The sequence below is a fragment of the Colletotrichum abscissum genome (assembly GCF_030869225.1).
Source record: "Colletotrichum abscissum strain IMI 504890 chromosome Unknown Scaffold_23.1, whole genome shotgun sequence".
Lineage (NCBI taxonomy): Eukaryota > Fungi > Ascomycota > Sordariomycetes > Glomerellales > Glomerellaceae > Colletotrichum > Colletotrichum abscissum.
This window is the reverse complement of record NW_026850132.1, coordinates 85,954-101,527: the sequence shown is the minus strand read 5'-3', so window position 1 is coordinate 101,527 and position 15,574 is coordinate 85,954. Positions and strand designations below refer to the sequence as shown.

The 15,574-nt window shown below is 53.0% G+C and overlaps 3 protein-coding genes across 3 annotated transcripts; 2 read left to right on the top strand and 1 right to left on the bottom strand.

Annotated features, from left to right (window-relative positions):
- Positions 1-483: 483 nt before the first annotated feature.
- CABS01_09474 (uncharacterized protein) lies at positions 484-1,274 on the bottom strand (the record flags this gene model as incomplete). Its single annotated transcript, XM_060542831.1, has 4 exons — positions 484-592; positions 673-937; positions 974-1,135; positions 1,202-1,274. The coding sequence occupies 4 exons, from the start codon at positions 1,272-1,274 to the stop codon at positions 484-486; spliced, it is 609 nt and encodes a 202-aa protein (XP_060400047.1).
- A 5,334-nt stretch (positions 1,275-6,608) lies between these two features.
- CABS01_09473 (AMP-binding enzyme) lies at positions 6,609-8,848 on the top strand (the record flags this gene model as incomplete). The annotated part of the gene is made up of 3 exons (XM_060542830.1): positions 6,609-7,035; positions 7,098-8,685; positions 8,746-8,848. 3 exons carry the CDS (start codon positions 6,609-6,611, stop codon positions 8,846-8,848), a joined length of 2,118 nt encoding a protein of 705 aa, XP_060400046.1.
- A 1,558-nt stretch (positions 8,849-10,406) lies between these two features.
- CABS01_09472 (WD repeat domain-containing protein) lies at positions 10,407-13,935 on the top strand (the record flags this gene model as incomplete). The annotated part of the gene is made up of 3 exons (XM_060542829.1): positions 10,407-10,715; positions 10,821-10,958; positions 11,044-13,935. 3 exons carry the CDS (start codon positions 10,407-10,409, stop codon positions 13,933-13,935), a joined length of 3,339 nt encoding a protein of 1,112 aa, XP_060400045.1.
- Positions 13,936-15,574: the final 1,639 nt, after the last annotated feature.

Below are 15,574 nucleotides of genomic sequence, written 5' to 3'. Positions count from 1 at the left end.
GCAGTGTATCCAATAAGAACCGCCACGTCGTTATACGCGCTGACCTCCCTGTTTGTCTCTTCCTCTTAAACTATGTTTAGTGGTAGATCATTGTTCGGATTTAAATTAATAAATGCCTTTTTTAAGAACGTAGCATGACAACGCCGACGTGGGTTCCCTTGGAAAAGCCATGTAAGTGGTGGTATCAACCAACCCCTTTCGTATGGATTTTTGTTCAACGTCGATGTCAAAGTAGCACGCGGCAGAAGTAGGTGAACCAAGACTAAGAGATTATGGGTAGGAAGACTACAGACCGCAGCCTATAGAATAGTAATAATACGGATAGCATCTACGTCCTTATCGAAAATGACCAACCCAAAAACCAACTGTATCCGATTCACGCACTTTTTTCCGTTGTACCTTGGGTTCAGTGTCAACCGATTGACACCAAACACATCCACTGCTGTTACTTCCCCCATTTCCCATTTCGTGTGAACCAGTCATCTAGACAAGGTTCACATCACTAAATCCCGGGCCGTAGATGCGTCTCTGGTCGAGTTCCCAGATGGATTTTCGATCGCTCTTGCGGTCCCACGACGGCATCCGCTTGGCTCTAATCAGTTCCACAGATGCCTCACGTCTGCGCTCCTCAAGGGCGACGTGGAAAGACTTGAAGGAGTCGGCGTAGCTTACGCAGACTCCTTCATTTGAGGAGGGGGGCCAGCGGCGCTGGGCTTGCGGAACCCCGTCTTGAAAACATCCTTGACCATGAGGAGGGAGGTACCGGACCAGAGGGCGAACTCGAAGGCGGCCAAGACGGTGTCGGCACGGGCAACAGCGCACACGGTGCCACGGCAGAAGAGAAGCTTGCTGAGGAAGACGGCGAGGGCAATGAAGCCGGCAAAGTAGAAGAGGACGTTCAGGAGCTCAAAGGCAACGGCACCCCAGGGGTGGGAGGCTAACATGGTGTTAGTTGATTTGTTTCACTCCAAACAAATCTCAACTTGGAAGATGGGGTGAGACTCGCCTCTAGGAGCGAACTTGGGAACAAGCTCGAGGTAGGCAATCGAAATGAAAGACCAGAGCGGTACGAAGACCAAGAAGTTGACCTGGGACGGGGACGAAGTCATCGTGTCCATGTTGTACCAGTTGGCGACTGCAAGCACACAGTCAGCGCATAATTCTCTCCCACCCTAGCCACCATAGGTTCCTCATCACGTACTGAAGGCCGAGAGACCGAGGATCACCAACGCCAGAACACCCTGGACAATTCGGAGAGGAAGAATGAGACCCATCTTGTCGATTTTCGTGATCGTTTCGTTAGAGATTCGTGAGGTTCGTTTCGACGGAAGAGAAAGGAGACGAAAGTAAGGAGAGAAGAAAAATTGTATGGTAAATAAGTCTAAGCTGCCCCCAGTGCGCTGTTGAGAAGTGAAGAAGGAAGTTTGACAAGAAGAAAAGGGTGGAAACGGTCGAGCTGGAAAAGGTCCAAGAAGAGGCAGCACAGCATGAAAGAGGGGAAATCACTTATGCTTTTGTATGGGCTGGGCAGTCCCATCTCTCCCTGTCTGAGTGTTTGAGAGGCGGAACATGTAGTCGCGGCTCTAGTCATCACTGGACACCCATGGGTAGGGTTGGTGCTGGGCAATGCACGGCCTGAGACCTCTGAAATGCATCTGAAACGGGACTCCCCTGGGCCGTCGCCATGCGCTATCCAGACGAGAAGATGGTGTGTAGCAGGGCCCCAGAAATCCCCATGGACCAATCCCAGCACAAGATCAACAGAGCCTCCTCTTCATGCCGGCTCACGGCTTGGCGCTGGCAGGTAACACAGTACCTAGCCTTGACTGTCTTGTTGCGTTTGGTTGGACGGCCTGGGGTGTTGGTTATGTCGTATCTTGGCTGTCGCTGTGCCCTCTCTGGCGCTGGCCTCGTGGCAGGCTTACATCGAAGGGGGGCTAACGAATACAATGAGTGGTTCTTGATGGAGACGCGCACACGCATTTGTCGGACGACAAGACGTGAACTGGGTTCCGCGGGCGGAGCTTGATCGGCGATACGACGCCAGCGGGCGGCAATGCTCTCTTCAACTCTGAACGTGAGTAAGAGCCCAAGAGAGAGGCAGAGAGAGCCTCGTCATGCAGGAACGGCGATATTGAGCATAGGCTTGGAGAGTCTGGAAGCCAAATTAACGTTGCATTGCTGCAGCGATGCGAACTGCCAGCAACGACAAACCATACTGCATAGCCTTGCCTCACTCCGATCTCATTTAGGTAGGCCAGCCCTGATAGCGACAGGTGTGGGTGGGTTTGGCAGACTTGAGGTGAAAGGCTGGAGCGAGATCTTCAGATTGAGAAACACAGAGAGGCGGCATGTACTGTGTCTGCGGGACTACACAAGGTGCCTACTAAGGCCAATGGCAGGCTGGTGCAGATGCGCGAGTCTGCAGGCCAGAGGCTCAGGACTCGGAGGGTTTGAGGCTGAAGAGCAGCGAGTCTCAAGATGCCAAGCATGATTCGCCCGGGGCCCAGCATGTGTCACCGAACTTTCGACGACGGGCCATCTCGTGTTGTGGGTGTTGAAACAAATTGGGACTAGAGTAGACTGGCAAAACGTAGCAAGAAGAGTAGGCAGGCCATGGGAATCAATGGAAGTGTGGACGGGATTTGGAGCTTGGCTTCGTTGCGACAAGACCACAGACGAGGGCGAGGACGATGAATGGGGTGGAAACCGCAAAAGGGAATGCAGATGGATGGGACTCGTAAACTGCAGAAAGAACCTAAGAGAAAAAAAATGTCCGAACGTATCTTGTTTCCTCGCTACCAGGTCTACCCCGTTCCTGCCTCCTTCGAGACCCTCACGATTCCCATTTAGCGGGCGGGTTGTGGGTTGCCAAACTCTCCAACGCTCCTCCCCTGTCAAGCCTATCTGTCCGCGCAGGGAAAGAGCCAAGAGCTAGGTATGGAAGTCTCTTGCCGTGAAGTATAGGTAGGTAGTTCAAGGTACGTGGGTACGTACCTACCCAGCCAGAGTCTCCCGTCGGTTGAGGTGTGCTTAGTAAAGACCGGCAGGACCTCTTTCTCTGAAGCACTTGAAGCACTCAGGACTCAGGAGAGGGAACATGGACGTTTTGTCAAGCCAAGCGCCATGGAAGATCTACGGCAGAAACAGTACGGCGGACGTTACAACGCCAAGGGTGCCGCCCGAGTTTCTCTGTACATGAGCTAGTGTCAGGGGATTTCGAAACAGCAGCAACGATGTACCATCCATACCGCTCACTCCGTACGGGATACACTACGAATAAGAGACTACGGATACATCGCCTTAGGTGCAGGCGCCACCTGGGGGAGGAAATCTTGGCTTCACGTATCATCCGCAGGGGCCTCCCGTCACCTACCGATGCGGGAAACCGGGGACATGCAGGCGAATGCAGGCCCCAAGGGCCCCAAAGTCGTCGTCGCTTCTGTCGTCTCTCTGTTCCACGTTCCACCACTCCGCAACCACACTTTGCTGTTCTTAAAAAAGCTGCTGAGACGCCGCACAACCTGCTCCCAGACTCAGTCCGATACTCAGATTGCCAAGGATTCTCCCTCGACAGATTCTTCATATTCTTGGCATTCCCTTCTTCCTTGCTGCTTCCTGCTGACACATCTTGCCTCTTCTAGACTTCTGCAGCGCCTTTGCGCAGTCAAACTCGCCATTCTGCCCCCCTCCACGAGTCCACCCTCAACGGCCCCGACCTGTCTCACGACTCGCTGCAACAGCGGCTGCCTCTGCCGACTTGGCCAGCCTCGAAACTGCTACTCTATCAAAGCTTCGCCTCGCCAGACATCATGTCAGAAAGGCTTGGATTTGCTGGGCATCGAAACCATCCGCTCATCCTCCACCCTTGGTGCCGACTGTATGGGGTTCCCCCATAATATTGGCACTGCATCGGACGCTCTCCAGACTCTTGGCCGCCATCGGAGAGTCCATTTCTGCCACCCGTAGAGCCTCAACGCAGCACCCAACTTCTTGGCAGCCCATATGGAATTCGCCTGATCACTACATCTCCGCCCAAATCACTCTTCGCCGCATGAAAGAACATTCTCAAGTCTGAGCTGCTCAGGACCGTGCCGTATCAGTCCGACTTACAAAAGCAACACACTACTGAATTTCCACATATGGGTTCTGTGGCCGACTCGCCTACTTTATCTGCATGTCTTGTTTCGATATTATTAGTAGCGTATTTATACGCGAAGAAACGAAAAACTTCCACGGAGATCACACCCTGGCCACGTAGTGCGGACCAGCCAACAACACCAGCCTGCCCTCGCTGCTTTCTAGCCACGTCTTCCCCTCTTATCACGAGACTCTGATTCTCTATGCGTTTCCGAGACTCTCAGAAATGGCAGTCTGAAAAGAACAGCTGGCCTACGTCGTGTCATCCCGAAGCCCATACGAGTCATCCCAGAACTTATACTCCTGAGGCATGCAATCGGCACCCGAGCACACACTGATCGGACGTGATCCAAAACGTAGACACTTGTTTTGTGTTTCTCTAGTCCCGCCAGAGCCGTTTTCTGTATCACCAGCGTCTTCTTACAATTGACACGTCAAAGCTGTCGTAGGCTTATTCGTACCTGTAGCTGATGTCTGTCACTCAGTTGTCAGCCGGGAACACCATTTTAATGCTGCGCTGATCTTGGGCAAGAAACCCAGGGGCAGCATCATGACTTTTGAGTGTCGTAATCTTGCTTCGCACCAAGGTGACTTGCGCTTCGTTGCTCTCCCGCCCACACTGGTCTACCTAGGAGGGCCAGCTGGGTGCGTACAAATATAAGGTAGGCAATTACTGTGTACGCCAATACTAGCAACTCTCCTCTTCTGCCAGAGCTTGCATCAGTTTGCATCTCTTCTTCACAGATAGACTCAAAAAAAAAAAAAGATTTCAACTTTGACAAAAGGCAAATTGGGCTTGGCCAGCTACACGTTAGCAAGATCTCGGGCACTTGGTTGGCGCAACGTGCTCAGCTTGGGGCAAGTTTCTCGGAATTCACCCTTCGCCATCCGCCCAACAGGAACTGGAGGCACCTGAGGCTGGAGAGAAAGCTGGCAGAACTTCGGCACCTGTTCCTGCGGCTTCCACCTGTCGCTGGTGCGGCACTGCGGCTCCAGGCGGGCGGTCTTCTTGTAAGGTGGCAGGTGGGACCCGGACTTGTTCGGCCCTTTCGGGTACGGGTGTCCAATGACCTCCGCCCGGAGTAAGACAGCTGTCCTGCGCCCGGACCTGAGACTGAGAGCACAGCTCTGGCATGTGACAAATCCGGCCTGCTAGTCCCATTCACAGACTGACCATCTCTTCAGTGCGTGCATCATTGACAGCATCCTACGAGTTGACGTGGTTGATACTGAAGATCAGCAATATCATGAGCTTCATAGTCGTGCTAGAAGACAGTAAGAAAGGTAGTTATTGTTTTCAATTGCATAGCATGGGATTTCGATTAGTATTCGGTGCTCAGGGGAAGTGACGGATGACAGCTCCGCTGTCGGGGATCTACCTGTAAAGAGTGGATGAATGACTGATCCCCGTTTGCTGGGAAATTAAGCCTCCCCCATATGCATAACCCCGCTAAGATGTCACTGTCATTGTTGAGCTTACGAAGTGTGGAATACTCGGTATGAATACCTCATAGCATATCACAACTTAATTAGAGGCTGGCCTGGTGCAACTCACATGTTGGTTGATTCGGGTTTCTCCAGGCCAGGTCTCACCACATGGCTGGCAATACTGTGTTACCTGCCCCGTAGATACACCCATAAGGTAAGGTAGGTAGTATGCATGGCCACACGGCCAACAGCAGACGCATTCCTCCACGTGGACACTTTGCTGTGAGGTCATGACGGAAACCACGGGGTATCTTTCCCCATTATTTGCGAATCTCCGACCCAGAACCCCCAGCTTCAGCTCCCACTCCCTCCACCGCCAGCCCCCCAGCGCCCCCGCAAGCCACTGCATCCAGCGCCCCCTTGGCGGGTCCTCCTGGTGCCAATCAGCACCCTTCAACAGCTGTAGTGGTCCCTTTAGCGCACTCACCATCTGGGGTTGCCGAGGACCTTGAGACCTTTGAGTGGCACCCTCGCCCTTCTGGAGACTTGTGCCTCGGCCTACGCTCCCAAACTCGGCCTCGCTCATTGGATCGTCTCTCCGTTTCCTGCACCTTCTCACTTGGAGGCCAAGAAACGACAACCGAATCCCCCGTACGGAGTAGCTTCGACGCGCACTTGGCTCGACTCGATCTTCCGTTGTAGACAAAACTTTGAATTACCTAGACAAGCTCCCCCCCTCGTTTGTCCCGAAATCCTTCTCGGACGGATTACTTCTGTTTATTCCAACTTTTCTTTTCCCTCCTTTCAAAACCTTTCCGTCCCGACACCTTTCAACGAGCTTCACATCTTTCCCTCCCGCACATCGCCTCCATCTCACCAGGCTCCCAGCATCTAGTCTTACTCCTTTGCGCCATATCCCGCTGCACCGTCGGGCCCCCAACGAATTGGCAGCGAGATCGAGGTAGATCGTCCGTCAGCAACGTAACCAACAGTCGTCGGCTGCAAGCACTCCCCCACAGATTCCCGCTGTCGCTGCGAACATGGCTCCCACAAAAGACACCGCCGCATACATACAGGAGCTGGCTAACCCGCCGCCTCCCGGCTCGCCCTATGGAGTCCCGATCCCAGGCTCCGAGAAGGAAGGCCGCAGTGCCATTTACCGCCATTGGCGCTTCCGCGACGGCCCTCTGCTGTCCACTTTTGATCCCGCGGTCCAGACTGTTCACGACTTGTTTGAGGAGTCCTCCAAGAAGCGTCCCAACGCCAAGTGCTTGGGTCACCGAGCATGGAACCCCGCGACCAAGGACTGGGAGAACAAGTACACCTGGGCTACTTATGCCCAGGTTGCCGAGCGTCGCAAGAACTTCGGCGCCGGCCTGATTGAGATTCATCAGAAGATTGGCATCACCAGCGACAACTACGGTGTCGGTTTGTGGTCGCAAAACCGCCCCGAGTGGCACATTGCCGGTACGTTGACTGTCACATGCCAAGCACGAGGCGCAAACTGCATACTGACTCAAAGTTACTAGATCTCGGTGCTGCATCCCAATCTCTCTTCACCGTCTCTCTCTACGAGACGCTTGGCCCCGACACGACCGAATACATCATCAACCACGCCAACTTGGCTTGCGTGGCTACCTCGTTGCCGCACATCCCCGTCTTGCTGAAGCTTGCCCCGCGCCTCCCATCACTCAAGCTCATTGTATGCCTTGACTCCCTCGACGATGGCGAACAGGCTGGCTACTCCAAGCTGTCCGTTCTGAACGGCATCGCTGCCCAGAATGGCATCCAGATTTACTCCATGGCTGGCGTCGAGGAGCTCGGCCTCAAGTCCGGTCGCCCCATGCGTCCCCCACGCTCGACCGACTACGTCACCATCAACTACACCTCTGGAACTACCGGTATGCCCAAGGGTGTTGTCCTGACCCACGGCAACGCCGTTGCAGGCCTCACAGCCGCGAGATCCGCCGGCACCGTTACCTACAAGGACGTGCACATTTCTTACCTGCCCCTCGCCCACATCTACGGAAGAATGGTTGACCAAACCGCTCTGGCCGAAGGCGCTTGCATCGGTTTCTTCCGCGGCGATATCGTTGGACTGGTAGACGACATGAAGATTCTCGAGCCCACAGGGTTTATGTCTGTTCCCCGCCTGTACAACCGCTTCAACTCGGCCATCCGAACTGCCACCATTGACGCAGACGGTGTCAAGGGATCCCTGTCTCGCCAGGTTGTCAGCACCAAGAAGGCCAACATGAAGCAGCCCGTTGGCAAGGCAAGCAACTCTCACTTCTTGTACGACAGAATCTGGACCCCCAAGGTTCGTGCCGCTGTCGGCCTCAAGAAGGCGCACAGCATGGTCAGCGGTAGCGCTCAGTTGGACCCTGACGTCCACGAGTTCTTGCGCGCGGCTTTCGGCAACCACTTTGTGCAGGGATACGGCCTGACGGAGACGTACGCCGTCTCGACTGTTCAGCTGAAGGGTGACTTCACCCTGGGCAACATCGGACCGCCAGCCTCTTGCAATGAGATCTGCTTGGAGTCGGTTCCCGACTTTGACTACTTCGTCACAGACAAGCCTTACCCCCGTGGCGAGATTCTCCTCCGCGGTCCCAGCATCTTCAAGGAGTACTACAAGAACGAGGAAGAGACGAGCAAGGCCCTCGATGCAGATGGTTGGTTCCATACTGGAGATATTGCCGAGGTCGACAACATGGGTCGCTTCAAGATCGTCGACCGCAAGAAGAACGTTCTCAAGCTGTCGCAAGGAGAGTACATCTCGCCTGAGCGTATCGAAAACGTCTACCTGGGTAGCTGCAGTCTGCTGGCCATGGCATACGTCCACGGTGACCCGTCTCAGTCGTCGCTCGTCGCTGTCTTTGGTGTCGACCCCGAGAACTTTGCGCCATTTGCAAGCAAGATCCTGAAGAAGACCATCGACAAGACCGATCTTGCAGCAATCAAGGCAGCTGGCGCCGACAACAAGGTCAGGAAGGCCCTGCTCGCAGAGCTTGACCGGATTGGCAAGAAACACAAGTTCAACAGCTACGAGCGTGTGCGCAGCGTTTACCTCACCATCGACCCCTTCAGCATCGAGAACGAGCTGTTGACACCTACGTAAGTGGAAACTACCTTATTAGCACTAGACATGGACACCTGCTGACCTAGTACGAACAGTCTTAAGCTCAAGAGACCGCAAACCGCAAAGGCGTTCAGGACGCAGATCGACCAGATGTACGAGGAGATCAATGCGGAGCCGGCCACCAAGGCCAAGCTTTAGAAGGTTTATTTATTTAGAGGATTGGCGTTGGATGATGTCGTGTCACATACAGGCGGGCAATGCTGTACCATATAAGATGATCTATCTGCTTTCTAGAGTTTACAACCACTAAATTTCATAAAGAAACGTAACCTTATTGCAGTGATGCTAAAGTTATGAGGCATGTTTTGATATTGATGGGAACCGCTTTAATGCATACTTTCGTTACAGCGTTAGCTGAATAAGTTACATTTTGATACCTCGCGTACTCGCCTATACAAGACCAATACCTACCAAGTGGTATGCCTCTAACTATCTATAAACTCATTATTAAATCTAGCAGTATATGCGCGTATTGTATAGTTGAAAAGTGTACCGTATCGTGTGATTTCCATTGAAAGCCTGATCCCGTCAAGGTCGATCTTTTGCGCCTGTAAAGCCGGAAAAAAAACCAGCTAATCATCGGCATAGGAACGTGTGCGGTCGGCGTCAAGGGTACAGACTATATAAAGTTTAACATGTGCCATATCGGACTTTGATGCGCTGGAGAGCGTGAGCTGGCGCATCTGGCTGGCACCTGCGGGGCCGATGGCCCCCGGAGCCAATGGCGCTCCGGTCCGGCATGGGACGCGACGGCATTGGACGGGGGGGCTATTCGGTTCAACGTCGTTCTAAAGCCGTTCGATTGGACTGTTCATTTATTACCGGCGCATTTGGACTTTGTTACTTGGCGTTGTCATTCGATGAGTGCACGCGACGGCGGAGTGATGCGCCGTATCAGCGCAAGACGGTTCGCGGGGCGCAGAGTACTGGTGACATCGGGTTCATTCTTGTTTTGTGATAGCCTATGCGATGTTTAAATATGTACTACAATGTTGTAGAACATGTCTTGGGTCTTTTTTTGAAGGTTTCTTGAAGGAGTTGAGGTGTTTTGCTTGGGTGATCTCGTGGCCCCGGCGAGGTGCTGCCTTCGCGAAGAGCCCAAAAGGGTTGATATGTCACTAAAGAAACAGAGCATTCACATGTGATTGAGCGACAGGACCTTGAGCTCAATGAGCTGTCGCATACCTTTACCTTGGCAATTCAATGTTCGAGGGCGATGTATCTGAACAACTTAAATGCTTCTTTGATAATAAATTATGAAGCAACTACTGTTCAGATCAAAGACTATTTCAATGAAAATACTTTATAGCAAAGTTCTAATAAGTTCTAACTATAATATTCTACTACTTTCTCTATTTTTTTTTTCAAAGATACCAAGTAAATAAACTTATTAATCTATAAGAAATTATTTTTTCCAAAACTTAACTTGTTATATCTTGAGAAAAGAACGTTGTTTCTTACGTAAGACTATTTTAGACCCTCACGAGTATCAGGAAGGTACATAGACCCACTCTTTTTTAGCACTTCCACCTGACCCGCCTCTGTTGACCCATTATAGCTACCTTCTTCGCTCTAATTAAATGCGACCTGACGATCTACAATTACGCGTCCGACGACCTTCACTTTACGCGTGTACGCTGGCCGAGCCTTAGCTGGACGACGACGACGACGCGTCGATGTCCTTGGGATCGCGACTATGTTTGCGAGTCCGAAGGGCAAGTCGAATGCCACGACGATCGATTTGACGGCCGCCCCGAAGAAGAAGGCCGACATTATCGACCTCACACTCGACGATGACCGCGAAACCAGCTCACGGCCTGCTGAGGCCGAACCGCCTCGAAAGAGGCAACGAATGCACTACGGTCCCGACTTTCCTATTGACCCGAATGGCGGTGACCCTGAGAAATTCGTGCGGTGCCTGAACGCACAGGTCAGGCCATACATCACCGAGGCGTTGGTCAATGTTCCGCAAGATACGTTCAAGATTGCAGATATCGCTCGACGGGTAAGTAGGACGCTCTCTCTCGCCTTCCTCTCCCCTCTTGTCTCTCTTCCTCGCACTCGGCATATTTCGTTCTCGGAAGCGAATTGTCTAACAGAAAGGCTGTAGGTGATTAGGGAGGTGTATCATTCCGCTATAGAAGACGTCGCGATCGACATCAATCAAGGTTTCCTGTCCAAAAATGCAGTCAAGAAGCTGGCCGCGCTCGCCCGTTATCGTATTGCAGACCTTTGCAACAATTGCGAGGTGAGAACCGACCCTTACACTTACTTACGTACCGGCCCGCCTCAGGACGGCAATACACGAGTGTCGTACTGACTTTCTGTTTTAGGAATACAGGAAAAAGCCCCTAAGCTTTGGTGGGATTCGGGTCCCCATCCACCCGGACGGATATCGTGGATCGAACCTTGCTTCCGAACAAGGTCCTCCGACGGCGCCAGCCAGCCCAGCGCCGCGGCCGGCGAAGAAACAAACTCGACCGAAGTCTCCAGCGAAGAGTCGACGAGCGTCTCAGCCGGCGCCTGAGGTAGAGTACCAGCCAGAACCCGAGCAAGAACCCTACCCAGCGCCTCAACCCCCAGCTACAGAACCCCCGATCGTCGCCGTTTCGACAACGAACTATCGAACGAGGGCGCAGGCCAGGTCCTTCAAGTCATGGAAGGCCCATGATTCACAAGCCGGGGCGGCGGCGGCTACCTCAGGCCGCAAGGCCAAAGTAGCCTGGATGACGATGCCGCGGCGGCCATACACCACAACGGAAGAGCGCGAGACGATTCTTCGTGGCACCTCCAAGCTTGTACGAAACCTACCGGCGGCGACAGCGCTGGGCTCACTGCCCTTCCACGTCGACTTCACACCCGACGAGTTGGATGACGTACGGAGAGTAGTGCGGGCTATGTGTGACAAGAAGGTCAAGCACAAGCGGAGGGACAATACGGATAGAGAGCTGGGAAAGATGCTGAGAAAGCGGCCCGACTTGCTCACGACTTTACCACCCATGATCGAGCTCAAGGGAACGCTTGCGCAGCGAGACCACGTTGCGATTCGGAACTTCCTCGACGAGCTGGCGAATCGGCACAAGAGACCGGCCCGGCATCCAAAGGTGCTGACGTTGGAGGTTGACGAGTCCGACAAGCAGGGCGAGGCACAGCGTACCAGTCAGATTTCTGCACTCTTGTTGGCGCGGGAAGTCGACGGAAACCGAGGCTTCGGCCGGATGCGTCGCCACATCAACTTCACCAACGAGTTTAGGAAGGCTCACGAAGACGACATGGAGATGCGGGCAGAGTGGGTGGGCTGCGCTGGTGACATTATGACGATTGCCTGGACTTCAGACACAAACTTCGTCTGCGGAGCCACGGCTCATTCCGATTCGCACAACCAGCAATATAATAAGGCCGGCAACCTTTTGCTTTGCTCGACGACGTTGGGTCAGCTCAAGGCGTATCCGGACCACAGAATCCCCCGACCGATTGTCGAGAAGGGCGAGAACTCGACAGAGGCTATGAGAGAAAGCCAGAGCCCGTGGCTCTACTCCTCCGTTGTGTCTTCTGACTATGATCGCATCAATAACCGTGCCTACACGTCAAGTTTCGACAAGACTGTCAAGGTGTGGAAGGTCGACGATAGAGGAGCAAATATGGAGGCTTTAGGCACCTGGACACACGCGGGCAATGTCAACTTTGTGGCTGTTTCTAAACACGAATCTGGCATGGTGGCGACTGCTGCTGATGTATCCACGCAAGCTGTCCGGGTCTACCGCGTTGATAACGACAACGTATCTCAGAGCCCTTACCAGGTATACACCGGCTCGAGAACATGGGACGAAGGGAATGAGGAGACGACGGCAACCCAGAAATGGGCTTACTTTCCAGCAACGATGCAATGGGGCTTAGCCGAAGGTGTGCAACACTTGCTTCTCGTTGGCTATTCCCCTCGCAGTCTCACGGGAGATGATAACGACATTCCCGATGAGAAGTTGAACACCGGCGAGATCTGTCTTTGGAACTGCCTCACGGGCGAAAAGATCAAGGTTTTGACGGCGTCTACACAGAACGTCTTTGAGGTGGTTTGGCATCCCACTCTACCGAGCTTCATTGTGGCAACATCCCCGGCTGGGCTGATGGTTGACGACGAGACTCTGACGCAGATTCGCATCTTCCGCCCTAGCTTGACGCCTGAAGGCGACACAGCCTTTGGCGAGATGCAGTGCCTGGACTGTCCGGCCAAGGATATCAACGAGCTCACTATCAAGCCCAACAGCGTCCTCTGCTCATACGTGACTGCGGCTTGCACCGATGGAAAGGTGTACGTCTGGGACACCTCGCGAGGCGACAAACCTATTCACGCTCTACGGCATAAGAAGCCGATCGACGAATTCGATCCAAATTTGGGAAAGCGAGAAGACCTGGACGTGGGTGTCAAATTCACGGCGTGGGGGACTACAGCGGATCGCTTCTACACAGGCGGGTCAGACGGGGTAGTCAAGGTGTGGAACGTACGCAATTTCCGGCAGCCCCTCGTCCGGGACCTTCTAGAGGCTCCTGGAGCTATAGCATGCGGAGCTTTCTCTCCATGTTACTCGAGGCTTGCTATCGGAGACGCGAGTGGTCGAGTGATGCTCCTCTCGCTGAACAAGGAGGACGAGCCTCCGGCCAAGTTCGTCCTACCCCCGATGCCGGCGGGCATGCGACCTCGTCGTCCCGTGCGCCGTCCGATACCCGTCATCGAGCACGCCGACCCCCCGGCTCCACACCAGAATGATCAGGACCAAGAGCCCAAGACCGGAGTCGAGAGAGGACGAAGAATGCTCTCCTCTGGCCAACTCATTCGTCACCCGGACGCCACCGTCGGCGTCATCCAGGGGCCTGCGTATTCCACCTTAGGCCTGCACTGCCCCAAATCGCACTTTGAAGGCGATGCGTCCCAGCCCCTGTTGGCGAAGGTCGAGGAGATTCAGCAGGAGAACCAAAAGATGTTCCGCCGTAGGTCGCTGCGGGTCACCCGTCTCCGGCCGCTGACTGACGTGGGCTCCGTGGCCCTCGAGCGTCGGCATGCGCGCAACGTGTCGAGGGACCTGGATCTGCAAGAGCTTTGCGAGATGACGAAGCTCGATCTGCTCATGGACCAGGTGAATATCGACGACCCTATCTACGATGAGGGGTGGGATTACGAATATGAGGAGGGTGACCTCGATAAGAGCATTTGGGCTACGCTTTCGTGAGAAGCGGAAGTACTCTAAAGAAGGGCTGATATAGCCTTTTTGAGATATAAGCTGGGTTAGCTTATGGCCTTTATAAGCCGAAAGGGCTGATATTGCCTTGATCGGTTACAAGCTTGTCCATGTCTAGCTCATGGTCTCTATAGGCCGATAGGGCTGATGTTACCTCTATTAGACTGGAGCTTCACTAGCTGACGGCCTTTTGAGGCTGAGAGGATGTAAATAATTCTATTAGACGAATACCAAGACTTACGACATTAAACTGGGATTTAATGAATCGAGTGAAATCTAAATTTGTTTAATTATTCTTTCTTGATAATAAGCCCACTATTGGTTTCTTTAGACTTTAAGAGAGGAAACAAGCTATCATGATAGAGTGCTGTTGTTGTTTTTTTCTATAAAAAAAGACTTGGTAAAAAGTAAAAAATAAACAACATTTGTATGTATTATTGAGACTACCTGATAGTGAACGGCTTCTATATCGACCTAGTGATGCTTAAGAACACAGAGGCCGGGTCTACTAAACATATCGTAGATGGCTTGCCGGGATATTATTACATGTCTCTCTCGAAGAATCGAATCCTTTTGCCGTTATGCCATCTGTTGAAGAAGTAGAACGATCTAAAATCACACCGAGGTGGGAGATATTGGCCCCGTCACCATGTTCACTTGACTACAGGGCTTTTGGATCTCACTTCCGCCGCCAATCAAAGGTTGAAACAAGCAGTCACTGACCAAATGATTAGCTTCGCCTCTACAAGCAGCATGAGACACGAGAAGGATCTTCGATACAAACTATCTTACACCCTATATAATGCCTCCTCCAGGCCCCTTTAGTCTAAACCCGACAAGGGTGCGGCCCGGAAAGAGCCGAGCTCATAAATCCGAGCATCCACAGCCCATGGTATGTGTGTGTTTGTGTTTGTGTGCGTCTGGGCTTTTGGTATCCCTTTCTCACCTGAAGGACTGTACTCGTACATGCAAGCGCGGTCTCCATACTTCTCTCATCCCGCTCTCCCTCGCGCTGTATGTTACATGATGAATATGAAGGAGGTGACGGCACGGTAGGAGAGGATACTGGCTAGATTGAGCGACCGATTCGTCATGTGATACTGAAGAGCGTAAGTAAGACAATGTATTCTTAGGCCCTGCTTGTATCTCGGGCAATGACTTCACTCCAAAGCCAACCGATTGGTATTTGGGACCAGAAACAAGATACTGCAGAACATACTACCCTCGAAGCAACAGCGTCACCTAGATACCCTCTCGAGGTAGAACGGTGGGATTCAAGGCAGGCGCAAGTGGCTAGCAATTTCTGACATAGCTCCTCTAAGCTGGCTAGGAAGAGACAGGAACCATGACACAGAGGATAAATCTATATCCTACACCCTCTAATAGATGTAACCTAAAAAGAAGAGTTCAACCCCCGATTGAGGCTACATCTCTTGGTGCTCATGCTGGGATTTGAACTCGGGGGTACTCGCCAAGCCTGTCGTCAAGTAGGCTGGTTGGCGTTTTTGATTGTCGACCATTGACCACTCCACCACCCAGCCAGGTTTGACCTGACCCGTCGACCTAGACGGGCGCTTCCTGGCTGGTGACGGGAGTGGGGTTGAGGGGGGGGTATATGCCTTGCGCCCCT